The following is a 20,423-nucleotide window of genomic DNA, read 5'->3' on the forward strand; positions in this document are numbered from 1 at the left end:
TCTCCCCGGGGGGCAGCCGCCCGCGGGTGGGGGTCGCCGAGTCCAGCCACAGTGCAGTGAGCCGGAACTTGGTGGGCAGCTGGGGGCTGGCACTTTGCACACTGAGCAGAGACTGGGCCTCTCAGAAAGTCCTGCTGTGTCTTAAAGAAGCTCCCCCCCCACCCACACTGAGAGCTGGGGAAACCTCCTTTGCACCCCTTACCTTCTAGACTGTCCAGTAGGCTCTTCCTAAAGTCCTGAACTTTTGCTATAAGGTACTTTGTGTCTGTAAGCTGGGAACCCTTTTCTTACCCATCTCTTCTCTTTCAGGATACAGGTGTAGGGAAATCGAGTATCGTGTGGCGCTTCGTGGAAGACAGTTTTGATCCAAACATCAACCCAACCATAGGGTAAGAGATTAAGTTTGTTGAATATACACCCCAAGGTGCCCTGAAAGTGAACCAGGAGAGTGTCGCCGGCCTGGCTGCTCCATCCCCACACTGGTGGATTCCTAGAGGCTGGTCCCCAGTGAGTCTGGAAAGACTTAAGGCCCAGGGAGGCTCGGCCGGTGGTTGTGTTTTCGGCGGGTCATTGTGTTTTGGGAAAGTCAGCTTTTAATTTGCAAGGAGCACAAATTCAAACTGAAACTAGAATTAAAGTCGTATTTTACTATGAGAACATACCCAGACCCTTCAATCTGTAAATAACAACAGCTATTACACCTGGAAGTAAGACCAAAGAACACATCCTAATGACACCCTCTGGGCCCCAGCAGCTGAACAGCTGCGTAGATGGTGTGGGTCTTCATGAAGTCTTGGAATGCCATGGCGCATCCTCGCTGGTGGTGATAATGGGTTCCTTAATGTTGAAGTGGAGGCCTTTTTCCAGCTGTTCCCTTGGATAAGTGAAATTGCCTACAAGTTTTTGACTCAGTGAGTAAACTTTTCAGGACATTAGTCTCATAACTCTGATACTTTCCTGTGAGAAATTAGTTTTATAGGCTTCATGCTATGTTACACTTGTAAAACTAAATAGCCGCTGTGCTGTTTTTATTGCAAACCTCCAAGCAAATGGTTTCTTCCAGTTAAAAAAATGTCGGTTCTGCTCAGCACAGAAGTATTTTGCAACATGCACATACGCATTTGAAAGTGCAGAGATAAGCCATAAGCCGCCCTTCCTCTTTGAAATTCACGTGTCTCTCACTGTCCTGCAGGCTTTCACTGTCCTGCAGGCGAGAGCTAGGTATGCCCACATGTTGGAGGAGTGACCTCATCGCAGGGCCTGCCTGTCCCACCTCTGGGAAAGTGAAGAGACAGGAAGAGATAGCTGGCGTGCCGGTGACTCAGCGAGTGACACACTTCACCCTGACTCAGCCCACGCCGAGCGCTTCGGTCCAAGTGCTGTCTCAGAACAGGGGAGAGGAAGTGGCGGGCCAGCCCTGAGGCCCACCGGCTGCCAGGTCCTGCCCTCCTCAGCCTGCTCTGCCACTAGTGGTCTTGGCTCTCCTGTCACAGGCAGGCTACACGACTTCCGCTCCCGTCTTCGCTGTACTTGTTTCTTTTTCTACCTCAACAAGTCTTTCTTTGTGAATGGCCCCCACCCCCACCGTTGGGCCCCAGCCCTGCCTTCTCGTCACAGCGCGCATGCTCCAGTGTGCCCACCCCACTGCGACAGCGCCCGTGCCAGCCTTGGCAGTCTTGGAACTCTGGAGAGAGAACTTAGCGCTTCCTCATCTGCCGCGCTCTCTGCCCCACGGGCGTCTCAGTTCCACGCTCCCCGTCCCCCAGAGCCACCGCCCCAGGAACCGACTCCACCTGAGTGCTGCCAGGGCGGCTTCTCCCCGGAAGCCATTATTCTCCCACTGAGTGCATGCTGGGGACTAGAGAGGACTGGGCATTTAGACCAAGGGTCAGCTGACTGTGAGTCTCTGGCCCCCTCCTTGTTGTAAATAAAGTTTTATTGCAACACAGTCCTTACTGTCTCAGCTGCTTTCGGCTGCAATGACCGTGTTGAATAGCTCCAAGGCCCGAGAAGCCACAAAGCCATTTTGGCCCTTTTCAGAAAAAGGTTGCTACCCTCAAGGACCTTACCTACAAGGAGAAGAGCTGGCTCTGTCGTTGGTGTCCAGAATGTGCCTATTTGGCGGTTTCCTATGCCCAGAGAGAGCTGCGGAGTGGCATGAGCATGGGGGCTGCCAGGCCTAGGGAATGACTGATTCCCGGATTCAGTGATGTGAGGAAGCACTTGGCGGCCTTGGCACTTAAATATTGAGAGTGAGTTGTACTTCAGTGAGAAGTTTAATAAAAAGTAAGTTTTTAAGGAGTAGAGGTGTGGGGGGCCTCGCATGGGGACCTGGGGAGCGGCACGGCGGTGGGGGTGGCCAGGGGCTGGGCAGGTGCACTGGAGGAGCCGTCAGAGGCTGGAGTGTCTGGGGGGCAGAGAGTGTCTCGGGGGGCGAGAGCTGTGCTGCCTGCTGTCCTCTCCTGGCCCCCCATTTCACCCACGTGTCTTCACCAGGCCGTGTCCTCCCTCCATGCACTGTCTTCCCGCCTGCAGCCCAACTGCACGTGTGGACAGCACACTTGAGGCCAGGCCCAGATGTCCTTCGACTGTGATTTAGGCTTCCTGCCTGGAAGCACGTGTGTCTCACCTCGCCTCCCGTACTCAGGGGGTACCCCGCTCCGCTCTGGCATGGCTGGCAGTTAGCTCATCAGTCACGGCCGTGAGAGCTGAGCAAAGCGCGGCTGGGCGCTGCTCGTCTCCCGCCCGCGGAGCCCGGCGCGCCAGTGAGCTGGGCCCGGACAGGCCAGGCCGCTGGCCGCCTGAGTCACGCGGAACAGGCGCCCACCCTCTCCCGCCGCGGCGCCCTGCGCAGGGCACTGCTCCCGGTGGGGCTGCTGGAGGGCACCTGCCCTGCCCCGGGGCGCGCGTCAGTGTATCTGGCAGCGACGCCTGCTTCCGAGAGAAAGGGCTGTGTCCAACGGGGGCCCTGGCGGAGGGCCTGCCGGCCACCTCGTGGCTCGCAGCCGTGGCTGGCGGTGGACTCGGAGGTCAGCCTGTAGAAAGCGCTGGTTTCACCATCCCGCTCGGGCAAGGGCTGTCACCGGCGTGCTTCACGGCCGTCCCCTGTTCTCGGTGCTGAGACCCTGGCGAGCCTGTCACTCCCTGCAGGGGTCTTCTGTGAGCGCTTGCTCACTTGCTGACGCCCATCTGGTCAGTTTTTTCTTTGGGGTTCGTGCTTTTTGCCACTTGTTTAAGAAACCTTGACTGGGGTCATGGCACACTTTGCCGTTGCCTTACAGAAACGGTTTTGCTTCAGATGTAGACTGGATGGACCTGGAAGTCGTTTCTGGGGGGGTGCGACTCGGGGCTTCGGTTGTGGGGTTTTGGGCTTTGTTTTTCCTATTCCTAGGAAGCTCACCCAGTCCTGGCCCCAGTAAGCCCATCCCTGGCCCTGCTCGGCCTGCAGCATCGTCCTCCATGGCTTCTGCGGTCGGGCGCCTTCTCGGCGGCCGCGCCCCTGTGCCCGGCTGGTCAGCGCTGGGGAGGCAGCCCCCGCCGGGCGCCCTCCGCGCGCAGGTCCCCGTGGTTGGGGTGGGCATTTGCTCCCGTCCGTTTGCTCGTGTTTTAAAGCGGCGTCAGGCTGGCTTCTGCCGGGTGGGTGTGTGAACACCTGAGCTGTTCATTTGTCTTTTTCGCCTTGAAGTAGAGAGCTCTGAGAGCTGCCGCTAAATAGCCCGCCAGTGTTGTGTTCCCGGGGGGGAGGCCGGGGGTCATCTCGCCTCGTCCAAGGTCGGGCCCAGCTGCGAGCGCCGGCCGGGCAGTGTGCCGCTGTGCCCGCAGCAGCGGCCTCGGCCCGTGCCGTCACGGCCTCCCCGCGTGAGCCGGGCAGTTTCTCTCCCACTCGGGAGACTTGCGGAGAAGCGGCCTCCTCCTTCCTGAAGGCTTGGTGAGGCTCCCATGCGAAGCCGTCCGAGCGGGGAGTGCTCACCAGACAGCCACAGAGCGGGCAGGTGAGGAGCCCGGGTGTGGTCACTGTCCCCTGCGAGGCCTGGTGCTGTCCTTCAGGGACGGGCCGCGGTGGCCGGTAGCCGTGGCTCGGGGTGACGTCTTGCGCTCCTCCGCAGCCCTGCTGTGGCTTGGGTCGTCCGGCTGTCGGGGTGCTTTGAATGGTTTCTAGAGGTCCAGGTTTCTTCAGATCTCATTACGATCTTGTTTTCTATTTCTGTGATTTTTGTGTTTATCTTCAGCGTTTCTCTTTGCTCAGTTCTTTTCTTTTTAGCTTTTTAAGTGAAAGTTTTGTATATTACTCATTTTATTGATTTTCCAGAAATTTTTTCCCTTTCCAGTTTAAGTCCCGCCGTGTCCGGGAACATAGGCCCTGTCATGCGAAGCCTCCGGGACCTGGCATTTTAACTCTTAGGGTGCGGTCTTTGTGCGTCCCCCCTGGCTCGTCCCCACGGCGGTCGCAGCACCAGCAAGCCCCCGGTGCGCGTGGCTCTCGGGCCGACCCTGGGGCCTCGGCAGCTTTTTGGTGTCGACTTTGCTCGTGTGAACGTGGATTCTGTCTTCTCAGTGCTCTGCGGTGTAGCCCAAGTCTTCGATTAGATTTTTTGGGAGTCTGGTGTGTGAATGCAGTTTTATCTCCTTGTGTGCTGAGAGGTGCTGCGTGGAAGGGCCGTCACTGCCGTCCTTCAGCCTCTATCCCCGCTTCCTGGGGTCGCGTAGGCCCTCTGCGACGGGGCTGGCAGGCGGTGAGACCGCGCTCTCCCGAGCGGCGAGGTCCCCCGTCGTTTCCTTGCCAGTCGGCTTGGTACATGCCCGTCACGCTCCAGAATGGCCTTCCTGTCAGTGTTTACTGGGATTTCCACATCACCAAGTATCAGATTTTCAGATTTGCCTGCATCTTGTGGATAGGTCTCATCATTATTGCCCTTCTCGTTCCTGAAGTGGCAGATGACACTGTCGGAACAAATCAGCTTAGGTTGTGGTAGGTTATTCTTTTAATCTATCACTGACTTCGGCTTACTGTTACCTGCAGGGTTTTGTGCATGTTTGTGAGACTGTCCGTAACACTCTCAGTTAGGTACACGTCCAGGTTCGTGTCCAGTCAGTGCCTCAGACAGCTCGCCGCGAGGTGCTCCTGCGCGTGACCCAGCACGAAAGTGCTCTGGTTTAGTCCTGAAGCGAGTGGCAGAACCCATCAATGCTCACATCTGCCCCCACGTTAAGAGTTTGAGGGGTCATTCTCTTCCATAGTCGTGAGATTATTCGTGGCAGGGTTTTCTGTTTCTTCCCGTCTTGCTGGGATCGGCTGGGGCTGTGTGTACTCAAGAGGGCTGTGCTGCTGTCCTGCACACCTCCTAGCCGCCTGGCGCGGCCCAGCTGGCCCTCAGCGTCCCTTCCGCGTTTCCTGTCAGCTTTGCCTCGGTGGCCCTCACCCCTGCCTGCTTCCTGGCTTCTGCCCCTCGGGTGCTGTCCTTTGGGCGCGCGGAGGGTGATCGTTCCCCTGGCTTTCAGTTCTTACTCTTGGGCCGCGTGCCTGGGTAAGGCCCGGGCTCCGTCGTCATTCCTCACAGCGCTTTCTTCCGTGGCTGCCTCCGGAGCGGCGTGGTTTACGTGTGTCCAGGTGGGAGCACGCCTGCTCTGAGCCCGCTCTGGCGTGGCAAGCGCGGCATCTGAGCTGGACGCGGCGTCCGCGGTCACCGCACCGTCCGGGCGGGGAGTGGAGCAGGGCTGCTAGGCTCGTGCTCGGCGCCTCGGGAGCCCTTGCTGCCCCCCGCTTCCCGGGCTCCTGGCCGCTCGAGAAGCGAGTCCCTTACTCCTGTCCGTTTTGCAGCCACATCAGGCGCCCACAAATGCAGACTGCTCTTCCCTCAGCGACACCGCAAACCTTCAATGTGCTGGAAGCCGCGTGTTTGCCCGGGCGCTGCGATTCGCCTCGCAGCATGACTCCCCCGTACCGGCGCAGCCGCGCGTCGTCCGGGTACCTCAGCGCGTCCCCTCCTCACCCGCTGGCTTACCGCCTGTCTGTGCTCTGGGTGCTTTCTTGGGACGAGCTCGCGAGTCGATCCTGAAAGTACTCACTCCCTAACAGACAGGCGCGCGCATGCAGATCCGGGGCCCGCCACCCCTTCAGGAGCTTCCTTCTGGGATTCCCGCTCCTGGCAACTGCGGTCGTCTGGCCGCTACAGACGACCTGCCAGTCCTTGGACTTCCATGGTGAAGTCCTGCAGCTCGTGCCCTCGGGCCCGGTTCCCACCTGGTGCCGCCGCCGTCCCCTCGCCCCCTTCCTGTGGCAACTCGTCTTCTCCTATGAGAAGGCGCCGCAGTGCGCTCGCTCTCCTGGTGTGAGGCGCAGATGTCTCCCGTTTCGTCAGTTAGCGACGTAGGTGCTAGGAATATGCTTCCACTTCTTTGCGCGGCTAGCCAAGAGCAGAATTGCTAGTGCGTAAGGTAGGTGCAAGCTTGCTTTCCAGCGCTCCAGTATAAATCTGCACATGGGACTTACCTCTAAATTGCAGGGTGTTTCAGATTTATTTTAGAATGTTAACACTTCACTGTGAAGACAGACTTTCAAAGACAAGTGCCCCCCAATGTCGTCAAAGACACCTGCTTGATAGAAAGCATGGCACTCTGCTGAGGCTCTACGCGCCAGGCACCTTCCTCTGCCCAGCGTCGGGGTCAGCCTTGGACACCCTTCGGGGCCTCCCACCCTCCCCAGGATGCCCGCCAGCGGGCCTGGCCAGCAGGGCGAGGAAATGAAGAGCGAGTAATTCTTTTTCTTGTACACGTGGGTACTGTTTTCCTCGCTTTTCGGCCCTTCCTATAGAATTGAGTTTTCACCTGATGTAATTTCCTTTCAGCCCAGACTTTTTTCAGCGTTTCATGTGCTCAGCACTGGTGGCACAGCGCTTACTTTTCATCTGCCGGGGTCTGTACGCGCCCTTCCTGCCGAAGGGCGTGTTTGCCCGACAGAGTTCTGGCCGCTTTCTTCTCCCCGCCCTCTTCGGCATGAGCGTGTGCACTGGGGGCGCGGTCTCCCCAGTAGTCCGGTGCTGTGCCACACACAGTCACGGGCCTCCGGGGGCACCTGAGCTCTGCCCTCTGCAGCTTTCCAACGTCCGTGGCGCGCTCCTGGCTTCGTCACCGTGCGGCGCCTGACTCGGCGGCGGGGCGGCGAGGGCTGGCGGGCAGCTCGTCCTGGGGTGCGGTCGCCTTCCTTCAGCCTTTCCAGGGTGCTGCTCTCCGGTGTTCCAGCCTCCGTGCCTGCAAGCAGCCTGTCACTTCCCTAATGTTGTCCCCAGTAGGACACGTGCCCTTGTCACCTGACCACCTCTGAGGTGTGTCCGCACCTGCGGTCTCGGCACCTTACTGCACCGGCGGGCGAGGAGTGCGCTGTGGCGCCCGGGTTTCAGGCGGTGACTCCTGGGGCATCTGCTGCCACGCTGTTTGCGCCGCTCGCCTGCGGTGCAGCCTGCGGTTCCGGCCGGCTGTCGGTGTCGTCTCGCGGGGGCTGGTGGTGGCCTCGGCGCTTTCTGCCTCTTACTTTTTCCGTTCCCAGGAGCGTGTCACGTGCACGGGTCGTCTTGGCCTTCAGTCGGCCTCCTCCCCCCCAGCACAGCCAGCCCATTCCTGCGCCCTGTGGGCACGGGGCGCCGCGGGTCGTGCGGGAGGCAGAGGGCAGGCTGGGTGTGTTTCACGAAAACCCCGCTATGGAAGGATGACTTCTGGGGGATCACTGTTGGTTCTAGACCTGCAGTTGTTGCTGCGTGGAGTTCCTTTTCGAAGACTTGTTTATTTTAATATCCCATTTCCATCTAATTTATTTTTTTCGTTTCCTATGCATGCTTAATTCTAGAATTTGCATGTGGTTCCTTTTTATGCCTTTTATGTGCAGGTTTGCCATCTGTTCACTCGGTGTAACTTCTTCCTAAAATTCTGCTCTGTGTGTGATCGCTGCTCCCAGAGTCGTGCCTGCTGACGCAGCATCTAGGCCGGCTCTGGACCCGCTGCTGCTGGCTCTTCCTCTGTGCCGTGCTTCTTGGCACGTCTGGGCCTCCCGCGTGGCCTGGACCCAGCCGCTGCGGCCGCAACAGTGGGCTTCTCCCCTCTGCCGAGGGCACCGAGTCCTCGCAGCGAGGCTGTGGGCTCATCTCCCGGGTCTTGAGGACACTGGGTTTTCATCCCCTCGGCTTCTGCGGTGTGGGCCTTTAGCCAGGCGTCTCTGCCGGCCCGGCGGGACCTGCCTGCATGCTCACCGTGATGCGGGTCCCGCTCGCGCCGCTCACCGCGTGGCCGAGGCGCCCGGGCTCCGCCCCGCCCTTGCAGTCCCGGGCCGGAGCAGGTGGGCCACTGCAGAGCTCCGCCTCGCCCCCACGGCCTGCGGGAGCCGGGACCACTCACTTCTGAGGTGTCCGTGTTAGACATGCAGCTTTACACGTTGCTTTTGATTTACCCCGTCCTGTGTTTTTTGAACTTTGTGTCAATGCATGCTTGCCTGAGTGATTACGCATTCCTTTATTATTCCTAAGCTGTTTACACTAGAAATTACCGTACGCATCTGAACTTGTGTCTGATGCCAGTTGCTGTCATCACGACCCAGCCTGCAAGGACCTGGGTCTGACGCCCCGGCCTGCCTGCCTGCTCACCCAGCCCGCTGAGCGCTAGCCCTGGCGGCCGGCGCACAGGCTGTTCTCTGCGTGGCCGCGCCCTCGGGCTCCCCCCCACGCCACCCCTTCCTTCCCCGTCTGTCCCTGCCCGCACTCTGACTTTCCTGTTGGGTGTGGCTGTTAAATGTCTTTGTATTTCCGTTGGTGTACTCTTCTGGTGATGGGCTGTCTGAAAAAAGTTTTCCTCCGTTTGTTCATTCACCTTTTATTTACTCACACTAGAACATGGAGTTAAATGAATTCTTCTCTGTGCTCGCGTGTGCTTCGTCAGTGGTTTTCCTCTACCTCCGCGAGCTCCCCTCTGGCACGTGCCCCTCGTAGCTCTGTCTGTTTCTAAGCTTCACAGACGGCAGGGGAGCGGTGGCTCTTTAAAGAGCCATGTACATGCAGTCGTCGGTCCGTGGCTCCTCACGGCGCGGCAGGGCTCTGTGGACAGGGCTCCCCAGCCGTCCCGGCCTGGTTCTGTCCCTGGTCGCAGCCACGTAAAGGGATCCCCGTTGAGCTGCTAGAGAAGAGCTCCCAGGAGGACTGCGCGGCTGGCCGGCCCGTCTGGGGAGCAGGCGTGTCTCAACCGCACCGCCCCGCTGTTCGAGCAAGCCCTGGGGGCCCACGGTGAAAGAAAGCCTGGGCACCCCAGGGCCCACCCTGCGAGACGCCGTCCCCCCGCTCAGTCCGTAGTGTGCCCTTCCCCGAGCGCTCGCCTCTGCTTCCCTCCAGCTCACCCAGAGCCGTTTCTCATTTTCCCTACTGAGGGCCCACACTTTCCGAGTCTTGCCCATTGTGGAGGGAAGCCCGAGTCTGGGACCATGAGGAGCCTGCCATTTCCCGGCCTCCGGCTGCGGAGTCGGGTGTCGGTCTTGCTGCGTCCCCACGTTAGCAGGCATCGTCCTGTGACCTGGTGTGTCCTAGTCTTGCTTCGGTGTGTCCAGGGCACGTGTTCATCGTATTTATCTTGCTGGGCTCTTTCAGCTGTGGCTTGATGTCTTTCGAGCTGGAGAATTCTCAGCCGTTGTCTCTTCAGTGTTGCGTGGCTCCCGTCTCCCTCTGTTCTCTGACTGCTCTCTCTGGGGTCTGGAGTTCTATTTCATTGTGTCCGTGTCTCAGCTCTCCCGTATTCTCCCTCCCTCTTCTCCGCCCCGTGCTTCGGTCTGGGCATTTTCTCCCTTCTTCTGATTTTGGAATTGTTTCCAAGTAGTTCTAACCTGATTTTGAAGCTGTCCATGTTCTGCTTTCAGTGACCTTGCTAAAGTTCAGGTTTCCAGTTGGTTTTGTTTTGGTTTCCTTTTCTCTGCTCAAAGTGTTGGCTTTGTGTTTTATTTTCTTGAGCGTGTTAAGCAGAATTTAAGCAGAGCATTGGAAGTTGGTTTCTAGGGTGGGGCTGGCTGCTCGCATGCTGAGGAGGATTCTGCCGTGCCTGCAAACTCCACGCGAGGTGGCGGGTGAGGCGGCCGGCGGCCGACGACAGGCCTTTGCCGGTCCTGTGCGACTCTGTCGCCCTGTCTTGATCCCACGGCACGTGCTCGTGCGCCTTGCTTCTTTTAAGATCCCTTCCCGTCGCTTCTTAAAGCTTCACGGGTAACTTGGGGGTTTAGAGCAGGTCAGCACCCAGATCTGGTCACCAGCCCCGTGTGCGCCGTGTGCGCGTCGTTGCCGCCCAGCAGTGCGGAGGGGAGGCCACGCCCGGACACGCTGTCCACTCTCGCGGGCCGGGCGCAGAAGCGTTTGCCGACTCGTGCTCTGCTCGTTTTCCTCCTAAGCGCACAGCTCCCGGCCCACAGTCTGGCCCTTGCAGCTGGGGGACGTCCACACGACGGTGCCCCACCCGGCGGGCCCTCTTGCCACCCCCTGACCCTCCACCCCACACCTGGGTGCTGGCCCGGGGCCTGGCCTGCCGCCCGCCACCTTCTGCGGCCCACAGATCTGGTGTGTCCCTAGCGCGCACGACTGCAGACGCGCCCGCCAGTCCGCGCCAGCTGCTGGGGCCTGGTGGCACCGCCCCCACCCCCCGAGCCCTTCCTGAGCCCCGTGAGCTTGGTTCTCGTTTGCCAGCTTGCCTTGTCTCTGCTCTCCAGTGTCTCGCTCCAGCTCCCCCCTCGCCGGCTCCACCCCCAGCCCCCAATTTGGAGAGTTCAGTGCCAGTCCGGTCTGGCCGCGCCTTCTCCCGCCGCACGTGTCCTCCCTGTGGGGCCGCTGCAGGGCCTGGCCCTGGCCCTGTGTCCTCCCGGTGCCCCTCGCTGCCCGCTGTCTTTCCAGGGTTCCCGTTCACTTAGCCCCGTCCGCCGGGCTCCAGAGGGACACCTGCCACCGAACCCCTCTTCCCACCCACCGCTCCCGAAGGCCTCCGCCTGCCTGCCAGTGCAGGGCTGGCGCGTCGTTCCCCACATGTGACTGGCACCACCGCTGCTGGTGAGTGCGTAAACTCTTGTGATGGGTCCGAGGCAGCCCTGCGTGCGCTCTGGTTCCCATGTGGAAGTCCCCAGAATGTTACTCTCAGCCCCCAAAAGCAAGCAAGGTGAAGCCCGCAGACAGTGGCGCCCCCAGGACAGCTGAGGCTCCCAGAGGCCTGCCCGGAGGCCGCGTCTGCAGAAACGGTGCAGCCTGCGCGGGAGAGGGCCGCGTGCTGGAAGGCAGGAGCCGCTGCCTTCAGGGGCCTGTGTCACGACCAGGTGCGGAGCTGTCGGGTTTATGGACCCCCCGCCCCCGGGCTCTAGTGAGCTGGTCAGCGCAGTGCGTCTGCTGAGCTGTGCTTGAAGGCAGGTCAGTGGGAACAGTCCCCGCCGAAGGGACGAAGCGGGTGAAGCGCCGATGCAGGTGGCGCGCTGGCGCCCTCGGCGCACCCCTGTGCCCTTCTGCGCGCACAGCTCTCGCGCCGAAGTGCGTGGCTCCTCCCCACCAGCCATAGCTCTGTCCCGCTCATCAGTCACCTCTGAGCGTCCCGCAGTACAGGTCAGCCCTGACCCTCGCTCCCCGGTGACGTGGGCCCACGGGTTCAGGGTTCCAGGCCATGAACACCAGGTCCAGCCGGGGGGCCCCAGCGGCCGGGCACCCACACGCCTGCTGACTTGGCTGTAAAGCTAAGGGCACCACGCCCCACGCCCCCCACTCCTCGCATGCTCTCAGGTGTGGAGGTTTGCTAGGACGGCTCTAGGGAGGAGCTCTCAGGCGAACAGATAGCGGGGTACAGCCTAGAGTTGGGGTGTGCCGGAAGCGCTCTAAAGCCCATCCTTAAGGTATTTTTATGGAAGCTTGTCGGGCGTGGCTGCTTGAATCCCAGCACTCGCCCTGAGAACCTTCCGCGTCACCTCAGTGGAGCAGAGGCCACACCTGTCATTAGAACAGTCCAGAGGTTGAGGGCTCCATGTCAGGACCCCGGGACAGAGTCCAAATACACATTTACTGTGCCGCCCTCACGTGCCCAGAATCGGCACCCAGCAGACAAGAGAATAGAACAAAAAGCAGCAGTGCCAGAGACAGCCTGGTGGGAGCGAGGAGGGCGCACCGAGACCCCTCGGGCAGGCAGCTGCCGGGCGCCGGGCTCTGGTCAGCCGGGAGGCGAGCGCCGGCGCAGGCCTGCGCGGTCTGAGGGAGAGAGGGCGCGAGTGCGGGTGGCAGCCACCGAGGCCTCACAGCTTTGCCCGGCCCTCTGCCGGGCAGGCCCGCCCGGCCCCCGCGGCCTGCTTCCTGGGCCAGCCCGCGTGGCCCGTGCGAGCGCTTCCGGGCAGAAGCAGACAGCGTGAGGGGAGGGGCTGCGAGCCAGAGTTGTCACCCAGTGAAAGGTTTCTTCGAACGCAAGGCAAAGACTGTCCCGGGCGCGCGAGCCGACCGGGTCGTACGTGCGCAGAGGACCGTCAGTTTTTGTAAAAACAAGGACAAGTGTATCACCGCGCACTCGACTCGCACAGGTGCACTCAGGCCAGCGCGCGCAGTGGCCGCCTTGTCTGACGTAGCCGGGCCGACGCCCGCCCCGCGGGGTGGCCAGGAGACTCGAGGGCAGCCTTGCCCTTACACACTCACGCAGAGTACTCTGCTAGTGAAGTGCAGGAGTCAGATAGAATAAAAAGTTAGATTTATCCAAAAGAGGGTAGAATACAAAATCGGAAAACTGAAAGCCGGCGTGGCGCTCGTCACCCTGGGCGCCGCTCTCCTGCCTCGCGTTTCCTCTGCGGCCAGCCGCGGTGGCTGCGGCTGTGACTGCTGACCGCGTGCTGGCCCCATCTGCGCGTCCCCGATGCGCAGGGCGCGTGCTCCAGCGCAGGGTTGATGGCTTTGCTGAGAGAGGACGCCTGCTTGGTGCTTAGGCAAAATGACAGCGAGGGCACTGGTGAGGGGCAGGACCCCCAGACGGCCACGCGCCTCTGTGGGCAGCTCAGTGGTGCGGCTGCCTGGAGGGCTCTTCTGTGCCCTGTCACGGTAACTGCGTCTGCATTGTGACCCAGCATTTCGAACATGAGCGATTGTAAGGGGTATCATACAGCAATGAAGAATTAGCTAAAAGATACCAGTGAATTTCAAGGTCACTGTTAAAAGAAAGGAGCTACGGCCCTCCCTGGTGGCGCAGCGGGTTAGGACGCGCACTGCAAGCTGGCCGCAGCTGCTTCAGTGTGAGTTCGATCCCCGCCCCACAGGTGACCCACAGGGCGCAGCAGACCCCTCCTGGCCCGCCCACTTCTCCCCTCAGCAGTGGACTTTGTCAGTTGGCCCATTCTGCTCCCCACTCTGTCTCTGGTGATTCCTCTTACTGCCCCTGCACCTCTGGCCTGTACCCCAGTTCTGTGTGCATCAATAAATAATCTTTGAAAAGAAAGAAGCTATACACTATTGGATCATTCCTTTTACATGGATTCCAACAGTAAAAACTAACCCATGAATGTAAGTGGAAATGGTTTACCTGGGGTACATGCAAGAATTAACCAGAAATCGCGTGGGGGGGGTTGTGGAATTATGGGAATGATCCCCCTTTTGGGGGCGTAGTTACACAAACTGAAAAGTCAAAGCTCAGTTAACTGAAAACCTAGGGTCTGCATTTTATTGTATGTTAGTCATTCTATAGTAAGATTGTGATTTGTCAAAGCCCTATTTTATGGACACTGAAGTTACGCTAGAAGCCAACTGTGAGAACTGAGTCAAGAGACGGTGAATTGGCTTGTCCGTGTACCTAGCTGGTGACAAAACTAATCAGCAGGCCTGGGGAGGATCGCCCAGACGTAGGCCCAGCCGGCCGGCCACGGCCCGGTCCCTTTGGCCCGCAGATAACGCCGTGTGATTCAGACAGCAGGGTGACTTGTACAAGGGTTTGTCTTTTTTTTTCTTTTTTTTTTTTAAGATTTATTCATTTAAGATTTATTTATTTTATTTATTTATTTTATTTATGTATACAGATCTGAAGGGGGGGGGGGAGGCGAGCCCAGAGGGACTCTCCCTTCTGGCGCCAAGCGCCCCGGCCACGCGCTGGCCAGGTGTGACCTGCTCCAGGGACAGTGCAGGTGAGGAGTTTGACTGGGCGGTACACCTGTCAGACGGTGACGCAGGTGTCCTAAGGTGAGCTCAGGGAGGACAGAAACCTCCCGTGGGGCAGAAGGGCAAAAGCTCGCTTGGCTCAGCACAAATACAGACCGTGAAAGCAGGGCCTCACGATCCTTCTGAGCTTCTGGGTTTTAAGCACAAGGTGTCAGAAAAGTTACCATAGGGGTAACTGGCTTGTGGCGGCCAAGCGTTCATAGTGACGTCGCTTTTTGATCCTTTGATGTAGGCTCTTCCTATCGTTGTGAAGCAGAACTGGGGTACAGGCCAGAGGTGCAGGGGGTGAGAAGATTCTCCAGAGACAGAGCGGGGAGCAGAACAGGCGGACTGACGAAGTACACTGCTGAGGGGAGCAGCGGGGAGACAGGAGGTCTGCTGCTTCCTCTGGGTCAGCCCCCTGGCAGGGATCAAACGTGTTACAGGGCAAGGAAAGAGGGGCATCCCTGAACCCCAAACCTGCCTGCTCTAAATAGGTACTGCTATCTGCCGCATCAAGACGAAACATAGAATACCTTTAACAGAAGTTTTTTAAGTTCAGAAAAGACAAAGAATATAGTTTTCTAAATCAAATACCTGAAGTGACCCGTCCCCTCATGGGCAGAAGTCCACCTAAAAGGGACTGGCCCAGAGCAAGGTCTGAAAGTTGCCACAGTCCCAAGTAGGGACCCATGACAAAGGGTCAGAAATGGCCAGGCCCGTCAGCAACAAAATCAAAATCAAGATAAACGCTGCCATATTGAGCCTTCACACGGGTCTCTGGCCCACATCTGTTTCGTCCAGGCCAGGACCAGGAAATAAGACAAAGCTTCTTCACAGGTCTCTGCCCCCTGCGCCCTCAGGTCACCTCCTGTCTCTGTCCTGCTTCCTTCTCCTCAGTCTCCTCTCCAGATTTTTCTCTTCCCAGCTCAGCTCCTCTGGGTGGAGCAGGAAACCTAGGACCTCCCATTTCCCTGAGGACCCCGTTACAAAGCTCGTGCTGAAGCAGCTGCTGCTACTCTGTGGTGCTGCGCTCCAGCTCATTGCGCCACCCCGGAGAGCTCTGTACTCGGCCGTTAATTGCAGCGTTGGGGACGAGTAGAGACTGGCATAAGTTAGACCGCGACACAAGCTGCAGCATAATCTTGCACTACAGTACGGTAAAGGGAAGCAGCATGGAGAAACTTTGTGGACCAGCGTCGGGCTCTGGGTGCAGCTGAGCGGGAAGGCAAAGCCTTCGGTCACAGCGCGGGGCGCACAGGGGGCGGAGGGCTCGGGCCTGGTGAGGTCGGGTTCCAGGGAGAGGAAGTGAGTGGCTGGGAGAAAGGGGTAGGAGGCAGCTATTTCCGTGTGGGCCTGGTTGGCACATTTCGGCTAATGACGCGTGTGAATGTCTTCCTCTTCAAAAAATTAACGAGTACACTACAGTTTGGAAATGACTGACATCACTCACTGCACACAGTTGCCTGTGCTGGCAGGAGCTGCAGCGGGCTTCTCGGAGCTCGCCCTCGCCCCCGCCCGGCCCTGGCGCCGCTGTCGGCCTCAGGGCGCCCTCTCGTGTATCTGGCCGCCCCGCCTTGCTCCAAGACGCGCTCCGGGCGTCTCGGCCCTCCTGCCTGCTTGTGTCCCGCCCTCTTGTGCATGCCCAGCAGTCCTTCGCGTCCCGGGTTTGCCCCTTCGGCCCTGGAAGGCTCTCTCGGGGAGGAGCTGTCTCAGCCGTGCATGGTATGGTAGCAGACGGGTATCCGGCCCCAGAGTCCCGGCCCGCTTCCAGAACTCACCTTTGAAACCGGCCCCATGGCGGCGCCATCCCGGGCCTGGGCCGCCTGTCCGCTGTGGCCTGCCAGTGCTCCGGGCTCGTGTTGTCGAGCTCCCTGCTGTCTGAGGAGAAATAAAACTAGTCCACGAACCCTGGGGGGTCCGTTTTACCAGTGTGCTCGCCCAGACCAGGCTGTTTAAAAGTTGACGGGCGAGTGAGTCTTGCAGCGATCGGCCAGGCTGCAGGCAGGGGGGCCAGCTCTGGCAGACCCGGCGCGGCCCTGGCGCGAGGGAGGTGCTGGCTCACAGGAAACGGCCTCCCGGCCGCGTGGGGCCCTGCCTACCGGGCACCTCCTGCTGCTCGCCCCACTCGTCTGAGCTGGGGGCCGCCCGGCTCCAGGCTGCCCTTATTCCTGCTGTTCCTCCTCAGGCACCGTGACCCCATCGTGGGTCCTGCGCTCCTCCGCGGAGCAGAACCCTCTGGTGCCTGGGCTCGGCGGAGGCTCCCACTCTTCCCTGCAGCCCCGTATGCCCGCCTAGGGCAGGGAGCTGGCCCAGGACCAGAGTGAAGGCTGCTCACTTCCGTTCCCTCAGCCAGGACTTGGAAATCGCGTGCCTCCAGCCGCCTGCCTGCGGTCGCTACGGGGTTGTTTCCTGCCCACCCTGGGCTGCCTGAGTGGCCCTCCGGGGCACGGCGCAGCCTCCGCTGGGTCCCGCCTCACCTTTTCCCGATGCCAGTCCCCCGCCCCACCCGCAGGACACCTGCCTGACCCTGGCAGGGTAATCCGGGACCCTGTCAAAAGATTCTCAGCCACCTGACATCTCCAAGGCCCCACTTGCCCCGAGCGGGAACTTATTCACAGGCTCTGGGCCTGGGGTGGCCCCTTCCCCGATGCGAGGGCTGATGCTCCCGCTGCCCTGCCCGCTGTCCCCTGCGTAGTGGACATTGCATGTCTGCCCTGCTGTATCTGTCCACCTCCCACCGCAAACCTCCCTAGAGTGGGGTGGGGCCACGCTTTCCTGCTGCAGAGGTCTCCCAAGGGCAGCAGGCCAGGTATGCCAGGACGTGGGTACCTCGCGGCTGGGCTGCAGGGCGGAGTCTGGCCGTGGGCGCCGGCAGCACCATCGCGAGCGCTGCCCTCCACTGCCTTGGCGGCTAAGAGGTGAAGCACCCGCCCACCCTGAGGGCCACGGGGGGACTGGCCGGGCCACCGTGTGAGCCCAGCGTGCCTGAGTCGCAGTCACCGTGGGGGATGGGGGGTTGGGCGGTTTACAGGGTTAGTGCTTCCTAGTTCTTGTATGTGTGGGGAGATGTTTCCCCGAACGCTCCTGAATAACCTGTCAGGTGCCCGAGGTTTGCTGGGCACGGGCCTGGACCTGTGTGGCCAGCTGTCTGCGCCGCGTGGCTTCAGCGGTTCCGACCGCCTGGGAGACAGCCCGGGCCCTGGCCTGAGAGCTGGTGGAGCGGGCAGGGGCCAGAGGTGTGCCCTCCGTGGAGCCCGGGGAGCTGCGTGCGTGGGGACAGGAGCGCCGAGTCCGACGCCGGCGTGTGGGAGAGCTGTGCCTGGGCTCGCCCTCCTGAGCCGCGCGCACCGGAGGCCCGCGCGTCTGCGCTGACTGCGGTGACGGTCCTCGGTGTAAAACACGCTGCCCCACGCGTCCTCGAGAGGCCGCGCACCAGGGCGGGCGGCGCCGCCCCACGCCGCTCCGGGAGGGGCTGGAGCCGAGAGGGCGCGGGAACGGGCGCCGGTGCGCGTGCTCCCGGGGACTCGGCCGGGCGGGGCCCTGCCCACTGGCGTGCGTCCGAGGCGGGTTTTCAGGATGCCGTGAAAGGCAGCCTAGCTCAGGCGACGGTGCCAGTGGGTTTGGATTAAAGAGGTAATAAGATCTGCCTGGCAGAGTGGAGAGATGGCCCAGCGGTGAAAAATAAGGTTATCAGGCAAGTGAATGGCAGCCTGGGAGGTCAGCATGTGTCGTTTGGATGGCAGGGAGCCACTGCCTGCTTCCAGAAAGCGAGGTACGGAAGTCACTGTGCCCTCCACGTCACGGAGCCGGGGAGCCGCCCTGGGGTCGGGCTCCGAGGGGTGGCCGTCGCCCGCTCAGAGATTAGATGAGGGCCGTTAAGGGCGCACCGCAGAGGTTGGGGCTCCAGTGCGGACGGGGTGCGAGACGAAGGGACGGGCAGCGAGACGAGGCTGGAAGCGAGTGGCAGGGCCGCTTCTGCGCCTGAAGCAGCTCGCGAGGACACTGGGTCCGAGCCCACAGCCCGGCGCCTGCTCCGCCTCGCTCGTCCCTCCCTCGCGGCGCCTGCTGGCCCATAAATTCATGCCCATGTTGCCGGGGACTGAGCCCAGCGCACTGTTTCGACGCCCGTGCCGGCTGCGTCTGTGGCCGGCTGGTTTGGGGGTGGGGAGGACACGCCCTGATGGCCTGTTTAGCGGCGCGCTTGCAGGACGTGTGCCCATGTACCCCCTTTCCAAACAACAGTGTGCGAGCTTTGCACGGGACACTGAGGTCCGGGCCATCAGGTCGCCACCCAGGAGTGGCGCCGGACCCTGACCCGGACCGCGGCCGCGCCCCCCGGAGGCCCTCGAGGGAGGCCACGGTCCGAGCAGGGCGGAGCGGGAGCTGGCCAGCGGTCAGCGGTCAGGTGTAGGCGGTGCTTCCGGCTGGGGCTGCTACCTGCTTGAAATGATTGTGTTCTGATCATCTAGGTCTCTCTTTGTAGGGCATCTTTTATGACCAAGACTGTCCAGTACCAAAATGAGCTACATAAATTCCTAATCTGGGATACAGCTGGACAAGAACGAGTAAGTCACCCTTTAATTTACTATGTGTTTCACGAGGCCAGATTCACGCGCCGGCGCAGCCGCCGGGGCCCGCCGCTTCCTGCGCGCCGGAGACTCACTCTCGCCCACGCGGAGGCGGCCCTGCTCCGGTGAGAGCCAGTCCGCTCCGGAGGAAGCGATCGTGGGCGCGGCGGGCGTCTTACGTTTTCTAGTGTCGTCACATAAGTGCAGACCAACAAGCTGACCCAGTCCCGCTCAGCGCACTGTATGACTTGGGCTCCAGCCTCCGGGGGGCTCTGAAAGGATGAGGAGTTTAGCCCATCTCTGTAGCCGCCTTCTGAAAGCCGAAGTGGGGCCTTGAAACATACAAAGTTGAGATTTCAGTGAGTGGTGAGCTGCTGCCGCGCCCCGCAGTAGGGTTCGGTGATGGGCTTGCCCAGGAGGCCGTCTGCCCGGGGCGGGCGTGAGCCAGAGCGGGGCCCAGGACGGCCCGTGGCCACTGGGTGGGCGGCGGGGCGGGGCACGGAGCTGGCCGCCTGCCGAGGTGCGCCTGGCGGCCACCCCCTCGCCCGACTGCTGCTTCATTCCCTTTCAGCAGCACTGTCTGAACAGGGCATCTGCTGGCTGCACAGCACTATCCTGGGCTCTTGAAAGTGAACCAGCAGCAACCAGGGGTGGCAGTCTGGCGTCACCTTGGCGCAGGCACGTAGGTGCTGTGTGGCGTCAGTCTGACAAGCATCACCACAGACAAGTGCAGGAAAAGGGTGAGCGTGACCCGTCCCGGGTGGACACCATGCCCAGCGTAGCTGGACGTCTGTGCTGTGCTGTTAAGTTTTTGCTGGGCTTCTTAATGCCTGGTGGCACGCCTGGTGTCCAGTCTCATCTGAGACCACCACTCAGTCTACCACCCTGCAGAAGCATGTCTGCCCACAGAGCCTTCTGGGTAGGTTCGAGATGCGGCCCGGTGGTGGCCAGCAGTCCCTGCAGCTCATCATACAGGGACACGCGGCCCTTTCACAGAACCCCAGTTTGAGTTACCCCCAGTGTACACCTGATGTACCACCAAGCCCTCCTCAGAGAGTGTCATGCATTCCCCTCAGTCAGCACCGCAGAGACTACTAACCGGGGCCTCCCCGACGGCTGCCGAGACAGCAGGGCCCCGTGTGGCTCTGTAATTAGCCGCTTTCCTGCTTCTGTTTCCTACTTCTGAAATTGATTCCGCAACAGGAATCCTGTCAGGCGCAGGCACAGGGCCTGGCACAGGGCGTGCAGAGGAGGCCGGCAGGCAGGCGAGGGGCCGGAGAGCTGCGCGCCGCGGACCCCTGTGGGGAGACTGCCTGGACAGCGCTGACCGGGGAGCTAGCGGCAGCCCAGGTGGCAGGCGGCCGGCGGCCAGCGGCCAGCTCGCGGGCGCCAGGAGCAGCCGGTCACCTGAGGGCAGAGCTCAGATTGTGGCGCCTGCTGTGGAGGCCACACACGCGCCTCCGTGAGCCGCTCTGGCCGCCTGTGACGCGCCTTGAGGCTCCACATGCGCTTCTCACCTCCCACCCACGTCCCCTCTAGCTGTGGGTTCCAGCCGCCCCGTGGGCAGCAGCTCCTGCGGGGGCTACTGCAGCCTCGAGGACGCGTGTGTGGCCTTCCCTGCTCTGCTCTGACGCGCCTCGGCCGCGCTCCACTCCCCCGCTGCCACTCACTGCACGCCGCGCGGCCGTGCGTCCCCGGGGCACGA

General features: G+C 61.0%; 1 protein-coding gene across 1 annotated transcript in view; it reads left to right on the top strand.

Annotated features, from left to right (window-relative positions):
- The window catches only part of RAB22A (RAB22A, member RAS oncogene family), a 37,490-nt gene that overhangs the window by 7,718 nt on the left and 9,349 nt on the right, over positions 1-20,423 (top strand). Inside the window, exons 4-5 of the mRNA XM_004687069.2 lie at positions 310-389; positions 18,634-18,715. Of these exons, the coding sequence (XP_004687126.1) occupies positions 310-389; positions 18,634-18,715 (162 nt within the window). The remainder of the gene's footprint in view (positions 1-309; positions 390-18,633; positions 18,716-20,423) is intronic.

The sequence above is a fragment of the Condylura cristata genome, unplaced genomic scaffold (assembly GCF_000260355.1).
Source record: "Condylura cristata isolate star-nosed mole 26May11 unplaced genomic scaffold, ConCri1.0 scaffold00022, whole genome shotgun sequence".
NCBI lineage: Eukaryota > Metazoa > Chordata > Mammalia > Eulipotyphla > Talpidae > Condylura > Condylura cristata.